The sequence below is a fragment of the Anopheles merus genome, chromosome 2L, assembly GCF_017562075.2.
Source record: "Anopheles merus strain MAF chromosome 2L, AmerM5.1, whole genome shotgun sequence".
Taxonomy (NCBI): domain Eukaryota; kingdom Metazoa; phylum Arthropoda; class Insecta; order Diptera; family Culicidae; genus Anopheles; species Anopheles merus.
The window spans coordinates 19,397,090-19,423,779 of record NC_054083.1 but is presented as its reverse complement, the minus strand read 5'-3'; the positions used below and the strand labels follow the sequence as shown (position 1 = coordinate 19,423,779).

Genomic DNA, 26,690 nt, shown 5'->3' with positions numbered 1-26,690 from the left:
TGACCGGAGGGAAACGAATGCTACGTCAATGAAGCAGTTTAGTGGCAGAATAGATTAGATCACTTCCAAAACACCTCAATGTTAGTAATTCTGGTTAAGAAGTCATATCATTGAAAGGGATTTTACCTTTTTTGCTTTGGACGAAATAACAATGGCTAATATAAAAAAGATTTTACTCACCCATGATTGGATTTGTCTTACCTCAGTAAGTTCCGCACCTATAAGTTTCTTGAAGATTCTGTTGCTCCTAAAAAATAGCTACTAAAGAAGAAAACAAAACGAAAAGAAAAACATTCTACCTGGTTGTTTCTATCTTCACAGCTTCAGTACGATTTATTTATGATGAAAACAGTTCTATTCAAAAAACAGTATGTTTTTATGCATGCACACAAATCTGATGCAAGCTCATGATCGCTTTCCAAAACACAATGGCGATTGGGTAAAAAAAAGAAACAAATTGTTCTATTTACGGCAAGTAAATCTGTCATCTTTAAAGCTTCTCTGCAAAGTACAATATCATTCCCACCGCTTTATCTCTCTTTTGGTCCCTCTGTGTCGTGATCTTTTCCATAGAGTGTCTTCCAACAAAGCTCAATAGTTTCTCGGCCCTCGCATAACATTCGGTGAGAGTCCGCGCGTTGCAGGGTTGTCATTTGTTACTGTTACTAATCTAATTTGAATCTGAAAAAAAACAATGATCAGCTGCAATGCTCCTGATCATCTGTAAGGTCTCTGATATTCTGTATAGTTACCCCCTAAAATCAAGTTGAGTATTGGTAGTGTCCAACACTAACAAACGACGACACCTCCATTACGTGTTAATGATGGTGGTAAAGGACACACTGAACTCGCCCGGATGCTGCCCGGACACGTACACCTTCGACACGCTGGTAGCTGAGGGCGCGATCGTCGGGGCCGGTGTAACAACGACCGGCAACGTAGGCTCAATCGCCGACAGCAGACGATTCTGCCGTTCCCGTTCCTCCAGCAGGGGCAGCAGCAGGCTCAGCTTGTTCGACAAATCGTCCGCCGGGTTTGTGGTCGGCTGTATGCGTATGGTAGAGGTCGTCGGGACGGTAAGCGTCTCGGTAATGAACGACGTTATCACCGTGCTGGTGACGTCACTTTCGTACACCGTGGTAAGGATCTCGCGCCCCTGGAACGTGACCGGCAGTACGATCGATTTCGTCTGCGTGATCGTTTCGACCACCTCCTTTACGTGCGTCTTGTAGTCCGTCGCCGTGGTCACGATGACCTGGTAGCGGTTCGGGTCGGGCAGGAATTCCGTCGGCCTGGGGATAAAGTTAGGCTCGGGCGCTACACCCAGATTGCCGAGCAGCAGCTGAGAGAGCAGAATGTTGGCGAGCGGTGCGTTCGACAGCACCGAGTTTGGGTCGGCCGGTTTGCCCTTGGTTTGTACGAAAGGCGTTGCCTCGTAGATCGTGGTCGAGATGGTGGCCGAATAGGCCGTCGAGCGGCCGCGGAACGTGTTCTGAGACACCGAGATCGTGGTCGTTGGTGTCGAGCTGAGAATGAACTTGGTGATCTCGAACAGACCGTCATTGTTGAAGGACGTAATCTCCTTGTTCAGTACGTGCACGGGCAGCCCATTCGGGCCCTGCGTCAGCGAAAAGCAGGACGTGCAGATCTCCTCGATGCTGGTGGTGGTGGTTTTGATAAGACTGATCTCCGTCTTGGAGTTGGCAACGACCGAAACGGTCGTGTCCGTCGGCAGGAAGAACGTTACGGTCAGTGCCGCCGTACTGGGCTGAATGTTGGAACTGCCAAGGCTCACCGTCTTCCGGCGCCAGTCCTGCGTGGAGGGTGTGGTCTGCCCGAAACGGTTCCAGTTACGGCCCTGCTCCTCTTCCTTGTACGTTCCTCGGGAGCTTCCCGCACGACGCCCGTTAGTCGGCCGGGTCGGTGCCTTATTGTACGCCGAAAGTGTAAACGTGGGCCGCCGGCTGTTGGCATTGTACACGTTCGGTTTGTAGGCGAGCGATTTTAGCGTGTTGCGATTGCGCGATCGGGCCGCGTTCCGCGCGAGCGTTGTCTGCGTCGTGGTGGCACGTGGCCGACTCGGTTTGACCGGTTCGTTGGCGGCGATACGGCTCTTGGACAGCAGCCGATACTCGGAATAGTTTTCGCGCAGGTTCTTGTTGAGGCGCGGCGTCGTCGGATAGTCGACGTAGTCGTCCGACGTGTAATACCGTGAGTCGACCCTGTTCGTAATGGAGGGCGTTTCACGGAACGTCACTCGACCGCGCCGCGATGTGCGGCTATTGATTGCCTGACGCCTGACTCGGCCACCACAATCTCCGGCATCTTGCGGAGTTTCTTTGGCCGCTTCCTGGCGCAAACGTATTTCGTTTGTGATCTCGCTTAGCACGCTCAGCTCGGGATCGTCCTCGAAATCTTCATCCAGAACGTTCAAATCTAGCAATCCATCAGAATTGCCGGCTAGAAGGCGGATTGTGATCGAACCAAAGATCAGATTTAAGTACAGCAAGCGTACAGAGCGGCACAGAATGTCGGCGAGACGACCCCACCATTCGTTTTGCCAGTGAGCAGTGCAACGGTTAGCGCGGAAGAAAAGAAAGAAGAAAAGAAAACACATAATTAGGCTAGAGATGAGCACCATTGGGGACATGCTACGGTTTCGCAGGTTGTATATTTGTGCGTGTGTGTAATGGCGTTTGCTGTTTTGCGGTCAAGTCCGTCCTGTGTGGCACGTGCGCGTTGGTGGCTAATGCTGTCAGTGTTACAGGGTCAGTACGGTACGGTCAAACAGTGCAACCTCTGCAAGATTGTGCGTCTTCCTCCGGTCATTTTATGGGAAAAAGGGGATGATGTAGGTTGGAGGAAATCAAAAGAAACCAAAATTAATAACAAGTGTCCCATAACACACCCAAGATCCCAATGTCCACGACTGTACAGATGAGATAACCTTTGCACGTACGGGATGTGACAAGGGTAGCGTAATGGTGTGTGAAGGAGTAGTGTGTTAGTGTGGTGTTCACAACCGTTTGATCTTACATCTAACTTACATTTAAACAGCATTTAATACAATTGGAGTAACAAGATATGAAGAGAAAATTGCTTGCATGCGTACAGCAAATTTTGGGGTTTTGGGAAGGAACAGGGATAACACATACATACATACACAAAGTTAGTCAACGGACAGCCGAAATGTAAAGGATATAATTACATGACAGTCAATAAAGGACGTATAAATACAGGAAAGCATTCAGCATCAGGTAAATGCTTCCAATTCTATAGATATTTACATGTACAAAATATTTTAAAGAAAGGTTCTACTGGAAACTAAAGTGTTGATAAACAAGAGGATGTTTTTGAGCAGAAATAGGAATCTTTTTTAAGAGCATTGAAATCATTATTGTTTGAACAGTTGATAAATAAATTAAAATCCCATCAGTTTTTCTTTTTACTCAGTGTCTTTCTTTTTAGTTTGTTTTTATATTCCGGATGGGAGGTCCCGTGGTACAGTCGTCATCTCGAACGACTCAATAATATGCCCGTCATGAGTTCAAGCCTATAATGGACCGTCCCCCCGTAGCAAGAATTGACTATCCGACTGTGTGGTAATGAGTTAGGTCTCGAAAACCTGTATAGGCTGACATGTTTCCGTAAGACGTTAGAATAAGAAGAAGTTATATTCTGCATAAAAGAATGTACATTTCTGAGCCAAATACAACAATAAATTATCGATAGTATCTAATATATCATTGCATAATAAAAAGTCATCCTTTTGGAGTAAAATCAACGTGCGTAAAATATCTTGATATAAATATAATGACGATACATATCAGTGATATTTTCCTCTACACCGATCTTTTTATCATAGGTTTATGCATCAACGAACGCGTATAAATACGCATAAATATTCACGTAGTAAATAGTCAAATCCGTACCAACAAAATACGAAGTCCAAGAAATTGTTCGTAATCTATAGTGTATACGAATGGCCAAGGATCTAGAAATAATTCGACTTGACCGACCTAAATTGAGCCGATTGCAAATAATACTATTAGCTTAATGTAATATTATATAAGTTATCTAGTTTGCAGGAAGCTTGAAGTGAAATATAACAAACACAAAAGTTGCAATAAAATACGATAATCTGATTATGTTATCAATGCATCCATTGAACTCAAGATTACTAAGAGAGCAATAAACGTAGCAATAACTAAGTTCAATAAAATATCAATCAATGACAGTTACATAAAGAGTGTTGAATATCCCACCATTGTCTAACACTGTCTTTATGGATTGAATTTTAATTCGAGGTGAAGGCTTTTCTCCAACCCAATTCATACGCAGCTTTTATTGACATTTAATAGATTCCACCGGCCGGTCAGGTAAAACAGTCGTCAACTCGTACGACGTTACAACATGTCCGTCATGGGTTCAAGTCCCGAATAGACCGTGCCCCCATACGTAGGACTGACTATCCTGCTATGGTAACAGTAAGTCACTGAAAACCAAGCTCACTTCACTAGTGGGTACAGGCAGGCCTTTGACCGACAGCGGTTGTTGAGCCAAAAAAAAAAAAATAGATTCCACCAGTAGCTTCAGACTGTTAAAACATTGGGTTTCTGAGGTTTGCAGGGTTGAATTGTCTTATTACATAATTTATACTTAACATTTTTACATACAGAACACAAAAAAACAATACAAATATCAGATTTTTTATGATTTTTGCAGCTACATTTAAATGCCATCAATCAAAATCCTCCTGAGAAAACACTAACATACCCCCAAGAAGCTTAAATGATTTTGTGCATGTTTTACAAACAAGTGTAATCTGTTAATTGTTGCTCGATAATGACACACATTATCGCACCACTTGTGCCTGTGTCTGAAAAGGGTCACAAAGTGACCCACCGGTAGCAGGCTGCGTAAACTAGTACAGCATACCTGCTATCAAGCATGGTACCGTCCTTGAACTTGATGACATAAGCCAGCTTCCTGCCTGATAGGACGGCTACTTGCAACTTACCTCTCTCGGGTTCAGAGGCGGAACAGGAAAACTCGACTCCACTATAGCGCGCTCTCTAATAGGTATGGGAAAAACTGGTACCCCTATTTGCCGTAAGGGCTTGAACGCAGTAAAACGAGCCAAAGGAATGGACCGGACACACTCGCGGACGTCCAATCGTCCATGGGTGGACGTTCCCACTGGTTGGTATAAAATAAGTAAACTGCGCTCCGGTCTGGCTCACCCGGTACCAGTCCGGACGACCTTTACGTACACAACGCTACGCCAGATGCCAAACATCCCACGGTGGACCCACCGCGGACAACAGCACCACGGTGCCTCGGGGCTAATTGGTGCGGAATGATAATTGTGCTCTTTTATCGCTCTTCTTGCCCCGGTGCGCTCCGTGCGTTCCGCGTAGCTCTTGCGCAGCACTAGGCGTCAACCGCAGCAAAACTCTATCATCATCGTCATCGGCAGCACTCAGCCGGATCCAACGTCTGGAATGGCTCATCGGGCCGTCCCTTTCCCCACAAACCCTGGGTCTAATTTGACACAAATGTCAAGGACGAGTTTTCTGTTTAACTTACATACTACTCCACGGACGTTGCGCGGAAGATGCGTTGAAGATGCTTAGCATCGAATTAGATTTCCGTTTTTATTTCATGGATCACAGTCGGTCAACACCTTTCGGGGTAGTAGCTGTCAAGCTGACCTGAACGATTTATTGCATACTAATTGAAAGAGAGGTAAGGTTGCCTAGGTATTTCCGTCTAGAATTGCTTCTTAAAACAATGTTTTATTGCTCACTAACGAAACAAGGAGATGTGTTTGAAGCTTCTATTTAAGATGCATGGGAAATTCGATAGTTTATACAAGTTAAGGGCAAATCTACGTCCTTGGTTGGCACTTAAAATGTTGATATATTTTTATAAATCGTTGCTCCATAATATTGAAACAATGCTGTAGTCGCTTTATTCCGATCTTCGAGAGTAACAGTTAGTATGTTGGGAAAAATAACGACTTTTGAAACAAATCTGATAGTCAACTGTTATTATCTCTGAGCTTGTTTCATAAAGTGCTTTAAAATGTAGTGCTCGTAGAAAATAACAAGTTACTTGAAACACTGAATGTTCCATTTAAATGATGGTTTTGATATAACAAGCCAAGTACACCCAATTTTCATACCTCTTGGGTCAAGTGGTCAAGTGAATGTTAAGCCTGTTACACTTGATTATCTTGATTGATAGATGCATCTCAATTGGCGCTCAGTTCGACAAAACTCTCTTTCTCTCGATTTAGAAATGTACTATTATCCTAAAGTGTTGCTGATAAAGTGAGGAAACCCGGCTCGAACTAGACATTGCTGATTTGCTAAAACGCCAATCTGCCTGTTTTGCTAAAGTGGCAAAGCATAATGACCCATTGTTTTCCACTTTGTACAGTACTGCAATTCGCTGCTTTCCCATAATCGCACGGTTCAATCAGCACACACTCCCCCGAATTGGCAGTTAGATCTCGAGTAACAATAAATAACAACTGGATCATTATTAGTGCTGCCGCTGCAATGATCCAGGAAACTGGTGGATCAATGTCCAATTACCTTGGGTACGAAGAAGCCGATTGCAGACTTCGGGAACCTTGGCTTCGTTTGCTTCGCTGATTGCACCTTGAGTATCATGTTTTCAGCAGAATTCCGTTAAAAAAAGATGGACCAACGGCCAAATTGAACAGTACGTGTGTGACTGTGTGTTTGTGTGTGTGCGACTTATGTTGTTGTTTGTGCGATGGCTTAAAGGTTAATTACGGTTCTGTCGCACGGGCAAGAGTTGCTGCGGCAGTTGATGTTTCGCACCGCCCGTATGCGTGTGGCCTGTGCCCCGTACGGCAATGTTCACCGATCACTGTGGTTTCGATGAAAAGGGGGAGTTTTGTGGGCATCATGTTGCTTGGCTGCTGCACACTTTGCCGGTTGCGCACTGCACGTTGACGCGAACGTGGCGTGGGTGCGAACAGAAGCGATCTCATAATTTGTTGTGTTGCTCCATGCGCCTTGCACAGCACTCATCGCGATAGCCATTTTCGAAACAGCGCTTGGTAAGGTAAGCGAGAGAAGAAAAAAATCACATTACACATGATCGCCTGCAAACGATATGCATGTGGCAGCAGTGCTGGCTAAGTAGATCGCAAATGGTGGATCGATGCTTGATCGATGCTAGAGTGAGGCAAGCAACTCGACACTGTTGGCTGCTGGGTAGTGCAAAAATCCCGCTAGCACGGACACGTTCATAAAATTAAATGATGCCCACCAAAGGTTACAGTAAACCATCGATTTTCCGCTTGCGCTTTCTCTTCCCCATCGTTGTCTCAACAACTTTTAGCGGTTAGCGCTGTGCCTGAGGGACAAGCTTGTGTTATGCAAAACGGTGGTATTCCCGAAAAAGAAAAAAAGTAACGAAAAACAAAGCCATATTAAATACCCATCCAACAGAGCAACGCATCCGCCGAAGCGTGGAAAGTAGTAATTTTGATATCTTTTGACGACAACTACAGCGATTGATGTACCTAAATGATGGGTTACAGTGTTGGTTGAAGTGGCTGTTGATCTTTCTAGGGGGACCCGGCGACACTTGAGTGCCAACCTTTTGCATCTCCAAGCTCGACTTGACCCGGTTTTATCGGTGATTTTATAATTAAAAAGAGAGAGAAAAACTCATCATTTACGGGAGCCAAACTGAAGAGATTTAAGCCGCACTTGGTGTATCTTAGCGAGTTGGTAAAAGAAGAGGCGTAAACGATGTTGAGATTTTAAGGGTGCTTCAAACTGTAGCTATGATCAAGCTTACGATAATGTTGTGCTTTCGGTGAAGTGTTTCAGATGTGTTTGGGAGACAACATCAATGAGACAGAAAATGTAAACTTCTCAATACGGGAAGATAATTTTTCAGGATATAGGAAATCTCTTCATTCGGTATTTAAGATTTTTTTCAACTGGATCAGTTGAAATAAACTCAGATTAAATAATAATTGTTAATATTTCAGATGCATATTTGCACGATAATTTAATTTTTTGTAATCTTTAAAAGCTGTGAAAATTTAACAACAACACTCAACAGACAACAGGATATACACAAACAAACATTATAATTTGCAATAAAAGACAGCAAAAAAGACAAATGTATAACATTGGGTACAAGAAGTTCATTGGAGTTCATTTTAGTACATACCCGAGAGCTGAGATGCTGTAACGAAAACAAAAAAATAGGAAAAAAGCTTTATGAGACCTCAAACACACAAAATCAAGGCAAAGGAAAAAAAAAACAACAAAATTATTTAGAAAGGATTCATTGTAATTATCATCTTAATTAGGAGTTTGATTTGAAAAGGGTTTAAAATAATTAAGTCCACCTAGCTTAAGCTACTATCCCATCTAAGCTTCTAGAAACCCACTCTGCCCAAAACATCTCTCCAAGCACTACATTGTAGCCAAACCGTAGCGATAGTTGATTCCAAAGTGCATTAGTATTTCTCCCGTGTTACCCTGCGCCACTATTTCCAACAGTGGTACCAAACACAAAGTATTGCAGACACAATTGCGTAACCGCTCATTAGCGCCTATCAGTCACTACTTATCGACTGTGTCCAAGCCTGCCAACATCAAGCTGCTGGTGGAAGAGAGGAACAAAAATGTTTCACCAACCCGGGGGTGCCCATGTTCGCTTTGATTAGTTGTCAAACATTTCATCCATCAAATTATGGCCTGGTGACATGGAAGCAAACCCTTGGGGTCTGCAAATGCATCGAACGCACACCGTACCGTAAACCTGGCTCCCATAATACAGCTCGGAAAGAATTCTCTTTCATCTTTGGCCACAGACATTCCACAACCAGCTGGGGCTACCATGTTATAGTGCAAAAAATGCAACGCTATAATTACCACAACTATCGATCGATCATCCACCGGTCGGAAAGGACGGAACGAACGAACCAGCTCAACGGCAAAGGTGATGATAGCTCAGGAGCATTATTCAAAGCTTTTTCAACGATATCGATAAATTAAGTATAATCGAAAAGCTTAACGACAGGAGCAATGTCGATTGAGAGGGTTGGAAAGTGTCCAAAGCCTTTGGCAGCCACCAGTAATTGAGTTTCATGCTGCTTTATCAAAGCCGTGGTTGCAATTGAAACGGCTTGACGGAAGTATGTGTATCCACTTCCCGATTATGGTGAAGATAATCTGTCCTGCTGCTTGGTTATAATTTCATTTTCTTCGCTATGATCGAACGATGCCAAAGGTAACATTTGGTGTAGAAAGATACATAAAATCAATAATGGAGATTGATGTTTTACGACCAACATCAAATTGGTGTTTGCATAAATTGTGTTGAATTTATTGTCCTATCGGATTGTCTTTTACCCCACAGATGATACAACTTCCGAAAGCACAAAAACTTATGGAAAAAGTTACTCCAAAATAAACTACTTTTTCCGTAGAGACAAGACTATGATGACACATTGCAAATCGGTTGGAAAATCCAGTCAAAATAAACTGGTTCCCTATCTTCCGTTAGCAGTCGTAACTAATGTCGTTAGGCCTGAGAGTGTCGCTTTTCTGCTGACGTTTTAATTCATAACCCGTCATGGACAGAAGCCCCAACCGACGTTGGTCGTACAATTTCGAGCAGCATGCATTGTGGAGACAGACCCATTCAAATCTCGCTCACACCTTGGCTCACCCGTGGCTCTTCCCGTTCCCGTATTGTTTGCGAATCGGACGGAGGCAAGTGTGAAATGGAGAAATGAGACAAAAAAGTAACATACGGAGGGAACTTTCACAACATCCCATTGCAACACACAACTGGCCACCGTTGTTATCGGTTATGGTCTGGGTTATTCCGGTCTGGGACGGGAGACCCAGACCTGAGATCTTGCCTTTACAGCTTTTGCATAACACCGGCGTTACAATCCAATTTTTCGTGCGTCTCTCAATACGAATATAGAAAAAAATCTCCCCCGAGATAACTGCATCTTTGAGGGGGAACACATCAACTTTCGCATCTTCATCGGAGTTGTACGCAATTACGTATCCGAAGATCATGATTTCCCACTGCCTGCGGGTCAAAGGGGTGATGACGTTGGTGGCAGGTGACAAACGTTTCTGTTTGTTACCTGATCAACTACAACAACAACAATCACGAGCACCTTTAAAAGCAATCCATCAGTATCGAATCGCGATCGTTACGGAACCAAGCTGATACCGTTTCATCGACCGCAGCCTACCCATCGAAGGTCTGTCATCGACAGCTTTTTCTCTCTCTTCCCTTGGACACACACTCTTTCTCTCTTTTTCTCTCTTTTGCTCTTTTCCCTTTTGTGTTTAGTTCTAAGTTAAAAATAAAACGTATTTTATTAGCCAACCACCGTGTGCCAACCCGACTGTCCTTCACAAAGAATGCAACTGTCACTGCCGCCTACCGATGGTATCACGATCGCGCTGTTGAGACATGATCCAAATGAAACCACCGACCGCCATTACCAACCGGCAACTAAAGGCACTGTTTGTGCGTTTGTGCTCCTTCTAAGTACTAAATTATGGGTCAAGATCGGTGCGACTAGAACACGGCACACAAACAAACACACACATACACACACGCTCCCCGCACCTAACAGACCACCAGAACCGCACCGTACCGCAATGCCTCCCGGATATTCGAGCGTTCGAAACGGCTTGTTGTTGTTAGCATGAGTTTGCGGAGTTACATAGGACGGTGGAAGTGGGATTTGTTTAAACATGGAAGGACCTTGGACCGCAGGACGTTATGGGAGGAGGGGAGAATGTGGGGCTGATGTGTAACCACAAGATAATTACCTCTCTGTCTGCTGTAGTACTTGTCGCGATAGAACGAGTCCACGTGCTCCGATTCGCCCGACTGCAGCGACTCGATGTCGAAGCGATCGTTGTCGTACGTCGATTCGTCACCGAGATCGTCGTACTGGTCCAGGTCCCGCTCCTCCCGGTAGTCGTCCCCTCCCTCGTCGTTGTACTGCTGCTCGTCCTGACTGCTGCTGCTGCCGCCGCCACCACCGTCCTCTTCGCTCCGGTTGTACTGCCGGCCGTTCTGCCCGTTGAACAGATCGTACCGCGCGCCACCATTATCGTCCGACTCGGTTTGGTTCTGCTGCCGGACGTCCCGTACGGACGCTAGCGGGGAGAACGGCTTCGGAAGTATCTCCTCCACCGATGGCACGCGGATCTGTGGCTTACGGCCCGGATGCAGCCGTCGCTCCAGGTAGCGCTGGAGGATCTTCTGCGTGATCAGGTTCTGTCGCTGTATTTCCAGCACTTGCGGATCTATGTCTGTTGGGCGGTCGGATAGGATTTGGGTTGGCGGAATTGGTAGTATGGTGTGGACGAGTTGAGATGTGTATGTGTGTGGGTGACAAGCCATGTAGTAGATGTGGTAGGTGCGATTGCATTTCAGGTTTTCCGGCAGTTCACGTAACGGTTGGTGAAGGAATTTTGAATGTCAAAATTTTGAAGTTGCAAGCAGAAGTAGCGAATGGAGGAAGACAATCGGCGCAAACAATTTAGAAAAAGAAACAAAAAAGGAAAAATAAATAGAGAGATAGGAAGAGAAAACATACGGAAATGCTAGAGCGAAGGTTTGTGTGTGTATACTGGCGGGAGAGAGAGAGAGAGCTAGTTGTGGACCATTCCAGTTGTGTAATGGCGGCACTCGGGGAACCAAACAAGCGCTCCCAAAGTATACATCTTCAACCTGATCGACATCCGAAAACGGTGCTGTAGGCAGGCATCGTTGTGTGACGTGAGGGTAGTTTTCAGAAAAAAGGGTGGTTTATCTAACGCTTATTGAATGGTTAGGAGTGGCCCTCGATCAGCCCGATGCGTTTACGGGTTAAAGCGCTCCCACTTGGATGCGTATTAAGAGGATAGTGACGATTGCTAACGCATTAAGGACGATCTCCGTCTGCGTAACATGCAAACGAAGGATGGCATTCGGACCCAAATGGAGAGCGATGGTATCGTAAATGAGCGATGAATAAATTGATTATGTTTGTTTTGCGTGCGCAAAGCATCGCGCGGAAACGTTAGAAAGATATCGAAGCACAACAACGAGGTTAATGGTGAGCATGTGTATCCCATCAGACGGTTATCGGGTAGCATCCTAGGGAAGGGTTTTGCCAAGCCCACGAAAGATGACGATCGATGAATACAATGTGTTTCTACAAGTGTGTTCGCTTTTCGAAACATTGCTTAAGAGTTTAAGGTCGTCGTCGGGGAAAGGTTCGTCGCCTAATCGTATACACAGCAAGACTTTTGTTTTAGCGTTTGAATGAATGATCGCTGCCGTCCTGAACAAACATAATTTTCATTTAAATTATCGTTTGTTTGTTTCTTCCTGTTCAAACACATAAAAACTTTCCCTATTGGACCATAGTACAACAGCGACGGATCGCTTAGTCGTAGCAAAAACTGACCTTGCCCGATCCTTAGCTTTATTTCATAATTTAGCCCCTAATAATATGTTTCACAAGACGATACCGGTCAATGGTGACGCACTGCGCATCGGGTCCCAAAATAATTATAACTCACCGTAACTTTGGCTGCTTTTGAAACCTGCAAACAACGAAACAAGACAACGAGATTTTCATTACCATCCAGTTCAGATCTGCATGAACAGAAGCAAAAAAGAAAAAAAAAAAAACACCGACGCAAAGCAGGGCGCGGCGGTCGTCAAAAGCGATAGGCGTTGGTTAGCAGCAAGCGAGCGATTGATGGAGCAGCGAGGAAAAAAGAGGGGAATGACGAAACGAAATTCTTTCGCCAGCAGCATTAGTGGTAAAAGCCTTACACAGCGCCACCGGTCCGCGCGTTCGGTGGAGCTTGGTTTGCGGGTCAAGTTGCCAATAATTTCTGCCCTCCATCCAATCCCCTGCCGATGATGTCGCTGTGGTTGGTTGGTAGTTTTTTGCCTTTTTTTTTGTTGCTGCTATTGGTTATGTTATTTGTATTTCAATTTTTGTGGGACATGGTCAGGTGGTTCGCGTTTGGAAGTAAATTATCCTCACCGCGAGCTGTTGGAAGGCTTCGGCTTGCGATAATGAGAAGAAAATTATTCACTATTTGGCTACCGGTTGGAGGGAAAGCATGAAAGCGGAGCGGGTGGGTTCATGAAGCTTATGGGAGATTGCAAGATAGTTTGGCATTGACCTTGAGGTTGTACAATACTGCAAGAATGTGTACGCGCTGGCACTGTCGTTTGTTGCATTATATTTACGCACATTATTTGATGGCGAAGATGTTTCTAGAAAATGTAAATTGACGGATGTACATTTTTTTATGGAGAGTACGTTTAGCAATTGTAGACAAGAATTATCGATTCAAACGAAAGCTACTCATTGTTTGAGACTACGGAAAAAAAGAAAAAAGTTACAGTCGTAAACTATCCCTGGAAGATATAGTTTTTATTAAAACCTTACAATACTTCCAATAATAGTAACAACACATCAATGATTTTGAAATTCGAAGTACCTAATTTTAAATTATTCTTCTATGGTGGTACTAATATTAAGACTCATAAATAAAATCGAAAATCACCAGTTGTTCTTCTAAAACAGATTGTATGTTACTTTACAATCTGTTTTAGCAGAACATGGAGTAACTGGTGATTATAGATTTTGTTATTAAGTAATGCTGATGAAAACAGATAATAAATTATAATTAATGAACTGTAATATTACAGTTCGAGAAAGTAAAACATGAATAAACAAAATAAATCATTTTTTGCCAAGCAAAGCTCTCAGATTATGTTGATGTCATTTAATAAATTACATAGAAGAAGTGTTGCTAAGCAGGATATCTGCTATTGAATGTTTAATATACTTATCATATCATTTCTGCTAATCATTTCATAATATTTTATCAGCATGTGTAATTATAAATGATGTGAAATATCTACAAGGAGCCGAAGTCGAAACAGCACTCAGTTTTTCGGTAAATATTTCCAAATCATAAGGTAAAATGTTACACAATTACGATGTAAAGTAACGAATGAGTCGTGGTAAAATAATACATGTTAATTGGTAAAGTATTAAAATGAAGATAACAATAACTAAGACGTTATTACATTATAAATCAGCAAAGATCGTCATATTGATTCAACGTATTAGAAATTTTAAAAAGCATGATGAAATGTTTAGAAGGCGTGGTTGATCAACGGCTTTGCATTACATTATAACTACTTTAGATCTCTCTATTTAAGGTCAATTTCACGTGACTTTAATTAATTGTTCATTCCAAAATACCAGCAAGGTCCAGCTTAAGGCTAAACATTCCCTCTAAAGTGCATTATTCCACCCAACGAAACTGTGTCGACTTCCGCCTTCATATGGCTCCTAATAATCGTTTACAAATCCCGCCCGCAACTGCCCGGATGTCCAGGTCTGTTCGCCTACCCCGGCCTCGAGTCGAGATAAATAATATCGCTTTCTTTACGATCTGCATTTTATTGCCCTTCCGGGAGCCACAACCCGACGGTGCACTATTTCCGGAACCAGCTCTGGTGGATTGATTTTCACCCGTCCATTGTTGCACGCTGGACGAAAACCGTTTGATGCAGTGCCGTGCCCGCAACCGAGGCACTTTCTCCCCCAGCAAACTGCACCGGTAATGAATCGGGTTGGCAAGAAAATCCTTCCGCATGTCCGTTGTTCAGATAGATTAAACTCAAATTTCTACCGGCAACCGATACGTACATTGGTTGCTGTAGCCTTAAGCAGAGGACGAAGAACGAGGTACCGGCAGCAACGCTAGTGAGGCGAGTGGGCGATGAAGCTCGAGTTTGAGTTGCACATTCGCTCAAACGTGCTCGAAACGAAGCCAGGCCGTTTGAATAAGGGAAACGAGTTTTTCCTCATAGCCGGACACGAACTGCTGCTGCTGCTGCCCACATGCTGTCCGGTATTAAGGTTTGCTTATGTGGTTGCGGAGTAGCTGTGCGAAAAAAAGCATTCCAACTCTGTTTGGCTCGCTTACGGCGAAGCAAAACTTCGTACGGGTTGATCAGTTTAAAAACATGAGAAAATAAACCTATAACATGGCTTGCTTTTGAGCGGTGATCAGGTTGACCTTGTACATCGATCTGCTTTGCCACCGGTGCCACCGCACTCCCAAATGGTCATTGAGCTGTCGTAACGGACCGATCTGCCGGATTGAATTGAATATCTAGTGAGCTGGCGAGTCACTTGTATCACCACTCCAGCGCGCCTAGCTTCTAGTCTAAAGCCGGCACAGGATACTTCTTTGTTTCGTCCGCTGGCAGCTTACCCGTTCGCGTCATCAACCTCCAACGGCGCAAAACAGGAAAACAGGTAAATCATCTTGCTGTTCGCAATTTGTATGCTTCATTTTTTCGGGACCGCCCGAACCGCCCGAACAAGCAATTCGAATGGGCTGCGGTGGGCACAGGTTGATCGGGCAACGGTTCCACCGTAGAAGGTCGACCGGTCTTCCGGATAAAAATGGGCACCGGTCGGAGCAACATTCTTCTTACCAAGCCGCCAGCTCGGAAGGACTCGACGATAATGATGATCCTTTCGCGTGGATGAAACCAATGCAATGGGTGGAATTGCAAGTATTCCTTTGATTGGATGCAGGATTTGTAAATGAGTTATTACTTCAATATTGTAGGCAGTATAAATGTCATTGTCATTGATATGTGCAGTAAAATATATATATTTCTATAATTATTTGTACTGCGTTGTCTAGAAAATTAACAAATAAAAGTTTAAGTGTAATTCTTTCATTTTGGAGCTCTTGTTTCTGGTTTGCACACCTTCTATTCGCATGAATGTTGCGCTTCCAATTTTTCGTTTTTTTACTTTCACCAATATTAACCGTCGCAAGGTGTCTCGATGTCAGGCTATAGCCGAACCTGCCGGAGGTCGATGTTCCCGCAGCACCTTCGCTCCCTTCCGGCACGAAGTGAAAAATAAAGCTGCAATTGCATCGGTGTGTACAGATTTGGTACCTCCACGCTCGTGAGCAGTACCTTCACTTTTCCGATTGGACGTATTTCGCGAGTCACATTTCACACGGCAACGGAAAGTCGCCTTTGTCAGGCGCGGGCTGGCGGGAAGGAAAAGCTGGCCTCAGTTTGCAGGCTTAAAAGCATGGCTACCCAATCCTTACATCTACCCTCGTGGAGTAACTCTTTTGGTTTGTTGGTGCCACGCAAAAAAAATAAACCAAGACACCTGGTTAGTGCGCTTTCTTTTCAGCTCTCCCTTTTTCTTCGGTGATCTAGAAAATCTAAAACTATACCACCCGCTAGCAAAACGCGAGGAACCTTTGGCACTGCCGCGGCTACAAAACCGCATACATACATTGCACAACTTTTAGCGGAATTAAACGATCGGTTACTTAACGAACGCAACCCGGTTCCAGGCGATGCGAAACAGGACTTTGTACTCGGTGGGCTGCAAAGCTATGTAGTACATATGGCTTTGTGCCGTGTATACTGTTTTTTGCTCTCTCCTTCCTTTCACTATTGTTTCAATGTTGTAATGTGCATTAAGGAAGGTTTTCTCTTGAAGCGCACAGCACACACTGCGTTATAGTCACAGTAATGGTCCATTTTGGGGAGACTGCCTTTGTCGGTCACTGTCGTTAAGGAAGAGATGATGTAGATTGTGGCAATATTGCCAGCGTGTAATTGCCGCTCAGGATCTAGTTAGCGTGCGATCGGGCTATTTTTTAAATCGATACGTACTTTCCCTGGACGATTGGAATCCGTCTACCTACGGCGATCACCATTTGTGATTCCATTATCGATTGTTAACTCTGTCTTATCGACTTCAAACATAAATATTCCAGACAAAACTTTGCTTTCCAGTAAATTTTAGATAAACAAGTATTAGCCATTTAGTTGATTAGCTTGATTTTGGACATAACAGATATCGTTTTTAATATTCAGTAGCTTGTTGTTTTTTTTTTTTTTTTTTTTGTTAAATAAAAATTGCTGCACATTAAGTTTAATTTTGTGCATGTTGAAAACTCAATTTGTGGAGGAAATTCTTGAAGGTTTCTATAAGTTATTTTTGTCTCTTTATGCGTATGTAAATATTCCCTTTTTGATACAAAACGATGGTCAAAGCACGAATTTTAATTGAAATTTATTAATGTTTATCGTAAAATAACGAGGTACGTCAAGGAAGAGGGGCGGTAAGAAACATTTCTTAATGGCAACTACAGGTAGCAAAAAGTAATCGCTTTAAGGAAACTTTATTTAAACAATTATTTACATAAGAAGACTCCGAATTTAAATCACACTTTCTTAATTTTGCTTCAAGTCGCAAGAACTGTATAATTCGCATTCTTGAAAATACAATGTTTTCTAACAGTTTTATGTGTTTGCACAATTAGTGTTGCTGATTGTTGTTGATGCTCGGTATGAGCTCAGGTTGTATTTGAATCGACCATTCTGTATACGGGACTGACTATCCTACTATAGGTGAACTAATCAGTCTTATATAGTCCATTAGTCCATTAGAGTGGATAGTAAAGACCTAGATCGACTACGGCTGAATCTCTAAATATGAAGATTATGCGAGTCTTGACTTTCAGTATTCATAAATATCCAATCATTTATTAACTGTCACTAACTCAGGGCTTAAGTTTCAACAATCGAGTTTGAACGAAAGGCTACGGTAAGGATACAAACAGGATAAATTGATCAAAATGTTAGTTTTGTAACTTTTTTTAGCTTTTTTAAGTTATTTTAACCCTGAATCAACGATAGAATAACAAAAATTAGTCAAAAAAAAAACATTGCGAATGCGCTAAACTGCGCTAATTAAAAAATTAATGAAAATGAATATCATTGTTATAAATTCATGTCATAGCTCTTCCAATTGAGGGTTTGTAGATGCGCAAACCAGGCTGGTCTTTTTGCTCTTTACAAGCTGATTTGCCCAAATCAGTTTTGATAAATTTATCAGAAATCTTACCCTGTCAAACCCACGCGCCTAATGCATAAATTCTTACTATTCATTAGCATAACATTTGATCAGTACTAACAATTGTCATATTTTAATAAAGATTAATATAACACACAACGACCTTTGAATTACATGTAAATAACATACATGTTCTGTTGCGCTTAAATGTCACTTGTTCCACATGTTCAACATTCCCATGGTATCAAAGGTTGAGCATTAATGTCGGAATGTTAATTTATCTTCTTCTTCATTCCATTAGTTGTAATCTATAATTCATCTTTTATCATTACGTGTAAAATCATTTACCATCACCAGTGCCACATTCCGTTATGCTCTACGATGCGCATCGAATCGTTCGTTTAATTTCCAAATTCCCTTTGCAGTGACCAAAATCTCGTCCCATGCTCGCGCCAACGCCAACCCTCGCTGTGCACGCGATCTACGATGTGGGCGTACGGGACTAGCGGCGGAATTAATGCGCTTAAAGTGTGGCGGATCTACGCAGAATTGATTCACGTGTGAAAAACTTTATTTACCCAACCATGTGCTCGCGCGTTGAGCCCGCAATCAATTTGTTGCCCTACACCCGATGCCGCTCCCTCTTTCCCAACCGATCGTTCGAGCCAAACGAGCTGGTGCAGCGTATCGTTGTCTTCTCACAAATTAGTTGCCAATCTCTGACCCGTGCTAAGAAGCGAGCGTGTGTTTCTTTAAGCAACAAGTGTCTGCTTAGCGCCGTGTACCTATTTCATGCTTCAACAATGAGCACGGTAAAGCACAGCCCGAGAGCAGTGGGGAACCAAGGGGCTCGCTTGCGGTACAAATCTGGCAACAAATCCCGCAAAAGCACCGTACTGCAGGCGCATAAATGGTTTCATCTTCAGCTCGGCCGGCTGTCGACGGTGGGCAAACGTGTTGTCAAATTGTGTAAGTGGCAATTGTCAAAGTTTTCGGTGAGCGAGAAAGAGAAGAGCGCGTTTCAACGCGCCTACAGAAGCTGGCTGTGCTACTGCGCCGTCGAGGTAATTGATGTTTTGCCGTCGAGCTTTTCTTCCTTCCACTGGGGAAGGTGAGCTGAAGTGAACGCGAAACGTAGCGATAATTATTGGGAACCTTGAACCGTCCCGGCCTGAGAGCATTGTAGTCCAGCTGGTAAGCGACGTGCGGTAAAATGATGGTTTTGCAAACCGCCAACGCTACACACGATGATCAGTGGAGCGCGCTTTTGCAAGCAGCATAATTGAGTGCAGTTAAAAGCAGTACGAAGTGATTGAAGAATTAGACAAACGGCTGCCGAGTGGTTCTCACCCAAGTGGATCGTAAGGTTTGGGGAAATGATGTACTTAGTGGATTATATATATCCCGTTTGATTCTAGATGCATTAGTGTTTCTAAATTGTAACATGAGCAGAGGTGCCAATTGGCTTGTTTTGCATCAATCGCAATCACATCAACATTCTTGACAGTGAAATAAAGCTAGAGGCAACACGAAACAATATCAATATCACTTAGTTTGAATGATTACATGAATAAAAACTATATTTGGATGTTAAATACACAAAATCAACATTATGGTGTATGCGTCAAGAGCTCTTCTTTTGCTATTTTTCTTGTAGCAGAAAGAGATATAAAGTGAACAACATTTTGAATAATTGAAATAATTAGTAATTGAAATCAAAACCACACATGTCTAGTGTAAATATACTGTAAATAATGTAAATAACCTATCTAACCTAGTCTTCAATTGTAATAAAAACACAAATGAATAGAAAAATGATCTTACGCATGAAATGAACACGTATTGGAGATCCGATTCAATAAAACCATTATTGCAAGAATTACCAATGAATCAACAATACGAGAAAATAAATTTATAGTTGAAACAAAACAATCATTTTTTTACTGACATTCTAAATTCATTTTCAAAGTCTATAGATAAACATTTCCCTATGAATGTGAACGTAAATGTGATTGATGAACTGTCTAGACATCCCATCGGAATCACATTCCCCAAAGTTGTTGAACATGCACCAAATACACCCTACAACAAGGCTCGCGAAGCATCGTGCCGTACGTTCGCAAACAAGAAAACGCTGCATTTCATTCCAACGACAAACGGTAGATCTTCGCGATGCATAAAATGCGGATCGCCATCACTCGCGCACCGGGACGGTTGTTGCTCAACCTTTTTGGCTAGCGCCGAAGGTTCTCTTCGCAGCGCACGGTCAGCACGATCATGTTTCGCCTCGGATTCATGCTGTGTGCGGCGTTACGCCACGGATCGTCCACAAGCCACGATGGTCGACGATCGGCATGGAATTCTCCCGCCGTGTAAAACAAAAATAGTGACGGTGCGTGAAGGAAAAAAATGCTAAAACGCTACAAACCGTGCGCTCGTAGCCTCATAGCTGTGGATGGCCTCCGTAGAATCTGCTTCTGCACCATTCTGTCCAGACGCTACCGGAGCCCAATCAGACCGCTCGATCTCCACCCGAAAAGGCTTAAGATGACGATTGGCATGGCGTCTCCTCCCCAGCCTTTGCTCGGAACCGACCACGAGTGCAATTAATCACCCCCGAATGAATTAATTGAAATTCAAATTCCCTCCCGGTCCGACCGAGACTACCACCGCCGGATCGGATGTTTGCCTTAAAGAAAAAACGATGGTGTGACTGTTGTGTGTGGCTTTTATCCTCTGTTTCTAGCGCGACTACTGGTGCGCGGATGATCAGGTTTCCGTGAAAAGGTCTCGAAAGTACCATGAGCCACCCGCTGGAGGACGGCTTCTTTTCAAGCTGGTCGTCCCGGGCGCGTGCGATTTTTCAGCGATATGTTGCCGCAGTGACGAAACGCCGACTCTTCGCGGATCAACTAACACATTCTTCGCGAGTGGGGAGCGTATGGGGGTGGGATGAGAAACAAGAGCTAGGCAGGGTAGAAGAACGCCTAACGTCGCGGAACGCCCCATCGAACTCTCGGCTCGGTCTGCAGAACAATAGTGTTTATGCTAATTACAATCATACGGATCTGTTCGAATGGTTTAGTCCATGGTGGTCGTCACCCCTCCGTCCTGCATGAGCTAATAATAGAATTGAAAGGGGGTAGGAGGAACCCAAACATCCTATAAAAACACGGTGGCATAAGAATTTGCTTCCTTCTATGCGAAGCCGAGAACGTTTAGCTGTCCAGAAGAACAAACAATTCATAGTTATTTTAAGATAAGATCACCGATCACAAAGTTGTGATAACCTCAACAATGCTACATAGTTTTTGACACATTCGGTATTTTACAGTTAGCTTTGCTAAGAGTTCATAGAACTAAGTGAGAAGGAATTCTAAAAAGCCATTTTTACACAAATAGCATTGTTTACATGATAATGCAATCGTTTATGAAATATCATTTTTGCATGCGTAAAGATTCACTAAAAAAATGAGCACAATTTACCAAGTAAAAATTTTATAACTCTTAACCAAAACCACATTCTTGCAGTTAAAAAATCCTCTCATTCTGTTCAAGGTTATCCGCTTATGGACGAAGCCGTTGGTCCAAGATTTCATTTCCCTTTCATTTCCTTCGTGCGCGTATAAATTTCACCACGAAGGTGTAATCTTTCCACAGGGCAGAAATGCCAAAAGAGAGCAGCCTTAAAGTAACCCAGCGTGATAGTCAGCATGACGATCTTCGTGCTCACCGTCAACGTCGTCGTCACCAGTCCCAGCATCAGCGTCGTCAGTCCAAAACAGAAAACCGGTTCATCACACTCTCACCTGATCGCGCTTGCACCTATGATGGGCCACGTTCAGACCCGGTCCCAGGTGCACCTTCTTTAGACAGGGGTACTCCACATTTGAGACCAATAGGTATTTGGGTCACCTACACGCGTGTGTTCGGTATGTGCGTATTTTGTATGTCTTTATATACAGGGTTTCCCACGATTTATTGGTCGGTTCCCATCAATTTTTGGTGGGTTCCCATATTTTGTTGATGCGTTCCCACGATTTTTTGGTCGTTTCCCAGAATTTTTTGGTCCAATTGTATTGATATCCAATCGGAAAATACCAATAAATTATGGGAACGAACCAAAAATCTATGGGATACGACCAAAAAATCGTGGGAACGCACCAAAAAATCATGGGAACTGACCAATAAATCGTGGGAAACCCTGTAAAATCGATTACGTCAAGACGGGTTCGTCGCTTGCTTTCGATTTTAGGGTTCCGCGCAAGTCCTTCACAAGCGCTTGGCCAACGGGTTATCGTGTGGCGCTGCTGATCACGTGGGTGAATTGATTTCGACATAAAAACGTTTTTAATGTTAAGTTTAAGTATAAGTATAAAATCAAATTAATTTAAAACGTGCCCAAACAAAACAAAATAATTCCATTTTCGTACTAAGACAACGCATTTCAAATTTCTCTTTTAGCATCATCACGAAAACCCTACCAAACACCCTAACGAAGCAACCGGTTTCACATTTTCCAACGGTATTGCGCCACCGCCTTCGATAATAGTGATATGCAGCTCGGGTCGGCGGGAAACATCCAACACCCTCCACTGGGAGACAAGGGAGGGTACAACTTAAACAACGGCACGCGGCACGTCTAGTTGCACTACTTTTCTTAAACGGTCCATAGAATGCGAACATAAGAGCGATGGTAGTGATGTATGATGAAATTGTGCCTATTGCATATGCAGAGCGTCGTTTGTTTAGATAACTCTTCAATCTCGGACGCAACACGTGCGCTTGGTGCGTGCAGTACAGTTCTTTTGCCCAAAAACGGTCACGAAAGAGGTGTTGGCAATCTGGTTGCTCTAAAACATAAATATTACTTGTTGACAAATTGACGTGACATGCCTATACGGAGAAGTCTAGTGTTAGGTGACATAATAGAACAAATTGATGGTTTTTTTTAATTACTTTTCGCATGACCGGTGATGCGAAGGGCGTCTCCCGTATGCATTCAGAAAAAAAAATTAAGCTGAAAGCATCTAATACTGTTTTAGCTGCTTTTTTAAACAGTTTGCCAATTTGTAGGTGAAGGCCGAATGTGAATTCCAGCATCATGATTTCCATATCAGCATAATTTTCGCTCGACTAACGTGTTTGGTTTTTTGCTACTCCTAATGAATAACGGAGCTTATTTTCAGCCACTGACATTTAAATCGAAATTTGTTGTATTTTTGTTTTCTATTTCGTTTTACAAAACTGTAAACAAAATAAAAAATACAAAAACGTAGGATTCAAATTACATTTAGCTTAGAAATTTAGAGAGATTTCCTTCTTTTTTTATGGGGCAATAACCCAGTCAAGTCATCAGTCAAGGACTGTCTAAGCTTGGCAATTTGTGGCTAATTGGTGCATCGGTGTGGGGTTTGAACCAATGCCGAGCATGTTGGTACATCATTCGACTCGACAGCCGATTACTTCAACACTATTATTAAGAAAATCCACCCATACAAATGTATTTCCATTCCAAGATTTACTCATTTACCACCATACGTTACATAAAAATACTAACATATTACAAACTGTTCAACTTTTACCATTTCACTACGACGCACCTTACCTCTCTATAATTGAGACGTCACGACATGGGGTTATCTCCCCCCAGGGGCGCTCAGGGTTATTTAGTATCTAAACCAGTAGTGGTTTGAAAAGAATTCACCCGATATCCGCAACGGGTAACGTAAGCTACCGCAAACACGATTAAAATTAACTTAATCATCGATTTACAGCAATTAAAATGTCGCAAGCCTGCGATAATAGTGTGGCTTTGAAGCGTGCCAACATAATGGCTAGCGCCCGGTTGGGACGCGGAGTTTGCGCTGCGATTGGCCAATAAAATTTGCATACGGTAAAACATCCGCAGAAGAAAACCGGTGACCTAAACCGCGACCTACGACGCAATGGAGGTGGAGTGTAAAATAAACTTTTTGGCCAGTTTTTTTGTTTGGCGTTTCTTTGGCCCGGGACAACATGCTTCAACTTTGACCGGAACGAATCGACCCCGAAAAAAAGAAGGCGACGAGGAGATGAGAGATGTGATGAAATTATAAACAAAAAAATCGAAAGAAAAGGGAAGGTCACTCGGATGGGAGTGGCTTTCACTCCGAGCGATTCCTGTGACGGGCAGTGCAGTGTTGCTTTCGAGTGCCATTTCCTTTCGTCCCAATTAGTCACGCGTTGATCGTCATCCTCAGCATCGTCGTCGTCCTACGATTTAGACCCCCACTCTCCCTGACTGGTACGATTACATAAACACAGAGGACGCGAACAGTGGAGCAACAAGGAACAGCAGAGAAAAGCAAAAGACCAATCCGGCCCCACACGCAAAAGGTTCAAAAGCCTTCGCCAGGGTGCATAACGGGTGCGCGAGAAATCGCACCGAACCAGTGCTGCCGCCGCCACCACCGGCTGCCATATGATTGGGGTCATCGAAGGCTCCGACGGGGGAGCTGTTGTATGGTTTCATCGTGCTGTGCTTTCCGTTTCGTGCGTGATGTCGGGTCAAGACTTTTGGGCAGAGAATAAACAAGTTCCAGCAGGACTTGGGGCATTACTGTTGTTTCACGGTTAATAGGACAGCGATTAAAATGCACAATGGACTAAAGGATCTACTAAGGGGGGGAATGTTACGAACAGGTCACCAACACTACTTCATTCACTCCGCTACCGTTACTACATCCTACAATCCTCTGTTAAAATGACATACATTTGCTACGATCTAACTACAAAATCGGATCATTATTTTCGCCTTGTTAAAACATATTCAATCCCATTAGGGGCGCGTAGTTACCACTGGGGCAACCACCACTGCGGATCGAAAAGAAGGCCAAAACCAGCTGGATCTACCCGAAGGAGGACAAACATTATGCAACGTGTTTCCCAGGGGGGAGAGGGAAGGGTGGAAACTGGGGATAGAGTTGGAGCTGTGCTAGTCCACCGGGGACGCACTAAACTGCGCAACGGTACGCAAAACCCGACGGTACTAAGGCAGGCCAGGACAAGGGAGACAAGCGTGTGGCTGTGTGTTCCGTGCAAGCACCCCGTTGTATTGAGTGTGAGTTTGGTTCGCAACAGGGAATGGTGGATGGGAAAAGGTACGAGCACTCACCTTTCTCTTTGAAGTTAAAATTGCCCGGCTTCTGCGTTGTCGCCATCGACACGCACAGCAACAGAACCACTAAGCGTACCATGGTTATAGGATTCTGGGAGTTTATATTGACAGCTGGTCAGCTTTGGTCCTTCGATTCACGCACAAGCTTTTTCGAATTATTCTAAACTCAGCAGCAACGAGAGCTTACACTTGTTGCTCAGAAGCTTTTCATTCCTACTCTTTATTTCTAGGCCTACACGGGAAACAAAATTAAAAACACTTTACGTTAGCACTTGCTCGCATTCATTCGTCAACAAAAAAAAATGCAATAAAAAAATAAATTGTTCACTGAAACACTTTTAAAGGACACAACTGCACTTATGAGTCACACTGTGGAAAATCCATTTAAGATCGAGTACAATGCCACTAAAAAACCTTATTTCAATCATAGTTTTTTTCATTCGATGTCACCCGATTTGCACAACTATCTATTTCTCAGCTTCGAAAACTGAGGGAAAAACCAACTTGGAACAACTTTCAACATAGGACACCAAGGACAATTTCGAACATGACTTGCACGCTTATAAATTACATTTTGATTGCTAATTTCATGTTATTTTAATTAAATCAGAAAACAAAATAATGAAAAACTTTCCACGGAAATTAAAAACATCTAACTTAAACAAAGACATGGATACTAAGAAGCTCTCTCCACCATTTGACACCTGTCAAGTTCATGGAAAGACGATTACTACCAAACCCTAACCTAAATTCGAAGCCACTTGAGTGTCCTTGTGCCTTGTCGCCACGTGACGGTATACCGAAAAGCGGAACAACAAATGCAAAAAAAACGAAATAAAATTCACAACGATCGCGCAAACGGATCTCGCACACTCCACAACAGCTTCTCGACGGCGCTAGCGAGCAACTACCATGACAACTGCTGGCTGAGCACGGCCAATCTCCGCCGGCAGAGATCGATCTGTTGGAACGTTCGAGCGCCCAGAAACAATCCGCACCACTACAACTAAGTACCACACACACAAACACCCAGGGTTGGCGATTACTGTTGTGTGGTAGGTGTGCACCGGTTTTGTCAGTGAAGTAACCCCACAGTCTTTCGTCGAGCGTCCGCTAAGGCTACCGAACCTGCTTGGATGCAGGATGCTGTTTGCATCTTGCCAGCTCGTGTATCTGACTGCCAAACCGGGCGCAACGTTGCACAACGACACAAACACACGCACGCAAGCCGGGCGTCGTCACCCTCCCCAAAACTCCATCAAAACCGTCGCCAGGATCTCGCCAATAAACGCAGCATGTGTGCGCAGGTACGCGAGAGATCGCACGAACCTCCTCCAAACTGGCTCCCGTAGCCGTGGCACGATGCTGCACTGAAGAAGGTCGAATCAAGACTGCTGGATCGCGACCGGTGATTTGAATCACTTTCGATTTTTTCGTACACACACTGCTCTCGTGTCCGATGTGCGAAGCGTGTGTGAGCTATCTGAGCAGCTCGGGCGGAGGCTGTACGCGAGAGTGTGCGCGTTGAGCGCAGGAGACAGACCGAAGGGGGTT

The 26,690-nt window shown here is 43.7% G+C and overlaps 1 protein-coding gene across 10 annotated transcripts; it reads right to left on the bottom strand.

Annotated features, from left to right (window-relative positions):
• Positions 1–304: 304 nt before the first annotated feature.
• LOC121593309 lies at positions 305–26,632 on the bottom strand. 10 transcript variants are annotated; one of them, XR_006004756.1, is made up of 7 exons: positions 26,466–26,632; positions 25,134–25,368; positions 12,615–12,638; positions 10,869–11,357; positions 8,227–8,241; positions 753–2,460; positions 305–681 (listed from the first exon to the last, which is right to left on the bottom strand). XR_006004756.1 is itself a non-coding variant. In XM_041915555.1 (6 exons), the coding sequence occupies exons 2-6, from the start codon at positions 25,213–25,215 to the stop codon at positions 812–814; spliced, it is 2,259 nt and encodes a 752-aa protein (XP_041771489.1). In that variant the 5' UTR covers positions 25,216–25,368; positions 26,466–26,632; the 3' UTR covers positions 305–811. The 10 variants fall into 10 exon arrangements, 1 of the variants encoding a protein (XP_041771489.1); XR_006004760.1 differs by lacking the exon at positions 26,466–26,632 and adding an exon at positions 26,265–26,455; XR_006004762.1 differs by lacking the exon at positions 26,466–26,632 and adding an exon at positions 26,158–26,182.
• Between the last annotated feature and the right edge of the window lie 58 nt (positions 26,633–26,690).